Source organism: Sinocyclocheilus anshuiensis, unplaced genomic scaffold (genome assembly GCF_001515605.1).
Source record: "Sinocyclocheilus anshuiensis isolate Anshui unplaced genomic scaffold, SAMN03320099.WGS_v1.1 scaffold67, whole genome shotgun sequence".
NCBI classification, from domain to species: Eukaryota; Metazoa; Chordata; class Actinopteri; order Cypriniformes; family Cyprinidae; genus Sinocyclocheilus; species Sinocyclocheilus anshuiensis.
This window is the reverse complement of record NW_015552546.1, coordinates 1,900,485-1,904,697: the sequence shown is the minus strand read 5'-3', so window position 1 is coordinate 1,904,697 and position 4,213 is coordinate 1,900,485. Positions and strand designations below refer to the sequence as shown.

The 4,213-nt window shown below is 33.1% G+C and overlaps 1 protein-coding gene across 1 annotated transcript in view; it reads right to left on the bottom strand.

Annotated features, from left to right (window-relative positions):
• Positions 1–1,833: 1,833 nt before the first annotated feature.
• cltrn (collectrin, amino acid transport regulator) overlaps positions 1,834–4,213 on the bottom strand; it is a 14,287-nt gene continuing 11,907 nt past the window's right edge. The window contains exon 6 of the mRNA XM_016454615.1: positions 1,834–2,398. Within this exon, the coding sequence (XP_016310101.1) occupies positions 2,257–2,398 (142 nt within the window). The 3' untranslated portion in view covers positions 1,834–2,256. The remainder of the gene's footprint in view (positions 2,399–4,213) is intronic.

Here is a 4,213-nt window from a genome sequence, read left to right as displayed (position 1 = left end):
AAGATAAAAAATAAATTGTTTTTTTTTTTTTTTTGGCTAAAGCAAACTATTGTGACCAGTCTAACCTTTAAAAAACAGAACATAAAATAAAGCAGTTTTAATACAAAATGAGATGTTAAATAAACTTACTGTATTATCATTAACATAATCAAATTTATTATTAATTCAATACAATCAATTTTTGAATTCCAAATGTTCAATATTGTATAGCCCTTAAACATTTAATCATTTTTCTAAAGTTATATATGCAAGGTATTCGTGTTTTGTTGTTAGTACAATAATATTGTACGTATCAGTGAGTATCCAAATGTAAAAAGAATATGTGTGCGCTAAAATTACAAGTTTGAGTACACGTTTAGGTATTACAATAACAGGGGTTTGAACCTTGAACCTAGCAGCTGAGATCATTAACTACCACCTGAATAACTTATTAAACACAGCAGCAGGTGTGGAGTGATTATCTATTGTATTGGATTCTGTATTCCTACAGGGCATCAATACAATAATGAGCTTTCTTGTGATATTGGTCTGTTATTTCTGTGACTGTAGCCCTGTGTGTGGTTCTGAAGACGGAGGATCCAATTAGTGAAAGATTGTGCCGTAAATCTCATGATAGGAACGTTCTCAGAAGTTCAACATCTCATATTCTTCAGAGAGATCTTCTCTTAATATTCTTCAATCTTCTTTCCCACTCAGTGGAGGATCCAATCAATTAAGGCTGTTGAAGTGTGATAGATGCACAAACCCACATCTCATAATGGGGAAGAAAGAAAAAAAACGCTTGTTTTTGAATCTAGAAAATTGCCTAATCTGTTACTGTGTAGAAGTGCCTCATCTTTTCATAAATTATTGATTCCCTCTAATAATTAATTATGAATTGTTGCTGAATAAACAGGCACCTGAGAACATAATTCAGACGTCAGAATATGCTACGGATTACCGTTGTCAGCTGAATTAAAAACCTCATGAAATGTTTGACAAGCACAGTTTTCTTTCCTGAGTTGACATATCGCCCTGTTTAAACAGGAAGTTGGGGGTGGGACATATTGAAGGGCTTTGTTATAAAGCAAAAAATTAACTACTTTTAACTATTTTTGACAGCTTTTAGTAGTACACTAGTATATTGATGTTACACCATGTCCTAACCTATGAAATGCGTCAGCCAATCAGAAGAGCGTGTGGGTGGGTCTTTCTCTCTGAGAACAAAATAGTTAAGTACATAATCAAATAGATAAGTTAAGTTCATTTCCGTCACAAAATAAAAATATTAAAAAGATAATTGCAACTTAAGTCAATTACTTTTTTTTTTTCCTCACAATTGTGGGTTTATATCTCACAATTCAGACTTTTTCCCACAACTGCAAGTTATAACTCGCAATTGCAAGTCTGAACCTCTCAATTCTGACCTTTTCTCAAAGATTTGATTTTATCTCTTGCAATTCTGAGTTTATATCTCATAACTCTACATTTATATCTCACAATTTTGACTTTTTCTCGCAATTCAGAATTTATATATTGTAATAAAAACTTTTTTTCGCTCAGAATTCCGAGAAATAAACTCCTAATTGTGAGATATAAACTAAATTCAGAGAAAAAAATAAAAATTGAATGTACCTTTTTCCTATTTTTGTTAATGTTCCATGGCGGAACTTCCATAGTACAAGTACATAATCAAATACATAAATATTAACCCATTTTAACATTATTTAAAAATACATACTGAGTGACTGAAACAATTTTTTTCACACTGAGATCACAGTTATAACATTAATATTTTCTTACATTTATTTTCAAGATCTGAGGTAAATTTTCCATTGTCATTTTCAGTATGGCTATATATTCCAGGTCATATTAGACACTTTTAACATTAATAATAATAATAAAGCACTTAATCAGTTCCTGAGATTATCATTGTCATAGTTTGTATGTTTTTCCACCTGCAGAAATAAACAATTTCTAAAACAATTTCTCAAAACAATCAGTTTTTCCATTTCTAAAACCGAATCCATGTCGCGGCTGTTTAAGGCAAAAACATGTGTCATGGCATTGCATCACGTTTGATTAGGACACGGTGTTAGCTTTCAAACTAACAGCCGCAAAACTCAACAAAGTAATATATAAATACTCAATCTTATTTCTGTGCATTCCAGGACAGTCTAGAGGAGGCTATAAATTCTTTGTTATATGTGAAGCATTTTATAGGTTATTCAGTGATACTGAATGGCTTTACTATTTCACTTTGGCTGTCATCAGTGTCTACAGCTCGGTGAAGCGGTTGTCATTTGAGAACGTTTGATTATAGACGCCTTCTTTCCCGCCAAGACCTGAAAGTGCGGTTCCGTTCTCTTTGACTATTCCTTCATCCTCTTCTGAAAGACCAGCAGCTTTTTCTTTGGCTCTGTTGTGAATAAAGCATCATAAACAGGTCAGATCAGCGAAGGACCTAACAGTAAGCTATGTCTGTGTCCACGAAAACCACTGGGGAAGCTATTTTGAAACTAGTTCTCGCAGCTACAAACTACTTAAAGGGGTCATATGATGTTGCTAAAGAGAACATTAATTTGTGTATTTGGTGTAATGAAATGTGTTTATGCGGTTTAAAGTTCAAAAAACACATTATTTTCTACATACTGTATATTATTGTTTCTCTTCTATGCCCTGCCTTTCTGAAACGCGTCGATTTTTACAAAGCTCATCGGTCTGTGCTCTGATTGGCCAGCTATCCAGTGCGTTGTGATTGGCCGAATACCTCAAGCGTGTGACGGAAATTTTACGCCCCTCACCACACTGTGATGCTGTGTCCCGGCCGGAGCGACGAGACAAAAACATTAAAACCCATTACAAACGAGGCATTTGTTGCATCCAGTGGGGACATGATTACGGATTATAATGACTTATGCTGTCTTTTTAAGCGTTGCATTGCATCGCGCCGGTAGACATGTGGGGGCGTGTTTAAACGAGGCGTTTTAGGAGGGCGTGGACCAGTCTTAACTTTTATAAAGAATGTCTTTTTGGGTTTGAGACTTTAGTCTTTGCAACTTTAGGGATCTTATCTATTCAGGAACAGCTTGTAAAACTCCAAAGAAAAAAACTTGAAATCGCATCACATGACCCCTTTAAAAAGTAGTTAAATAGGCCTACAGCCAAGCTACAAGTTAACAATGCTAACTATATTCATTTTTAAATAATTTTAAATAACTAACAATTAAAGTATGTCTGAATTTATATGTTTTTTGTGTTTAGTGTTTTTGAATGAATGAATAAATAAACAATTACAACTGAGGTGACAGCATTAAATCAAAACATACATTTCCATAAAATACAATCTCTAAATTATATACACTACCATTCAGAAGTTTGGTTTGGGGTATTTACTTATTTTTTTAAGAAAAAAAAAAACATTTTATTGTGTAAAGATATTTACTGTGTAATGTCACAAAGATTTTTATTTCAAATAAATGTTTTCTAGTCATCCAGGAATCCTGTAAAGAATCCGGTTTCGACAAATATATTAAGCAGCATTTAACATTAACATTTAGTTTAGTTCTGTTATAATGTTTAAAAAAAAAAAAAAAACAGATGTTAACTTAATGTTGTCAACTGTTGCTACTTTTAGTTTGTTACTCCCTAACATTAGTATTAACATATGTGAGCCAATAACAAGTAGACAGCATTAAATACAGATGTACACAAAATTTCTTATGATCCAGTCACTGAAATCCCATTCATATTTATTAAAAATGGATGTGACTACCTCACATTTGCACTTGAAATGCTAATGCATCTCAGAAAACAACAAATCAACGCCTACTCACCTGTCAATCAAACACTGCACTAAAACTAGCTCCATAAAGAATAGTCTAATATACATAAGGAAAAGCTTGTACATATATGACATTTAGAGATCAAATCTGATTATATGTGGGCACAGGAGATGCATTTGAGATATGTATGTTAAATGTTTGGTTAAACCTCAGTCTGTCTTGTGATCAGGTCACTTTTAACCATTTTAAACTGATTTTCTCCTGCATTTTTGCCTTGTTTTCCAGTACAAATATGTGACCCTGGACCACAAAACCAGTCATAAGGGTCAATTTTTTGAAATTGAGATTTATACATCATCTGAAAGCTGAATAAATAAGCTTTCCATTGATGTATGGTTTGTTAGGATAGGATAATATTTGGCCGAGATACAACTATTTGAAAATCTGGA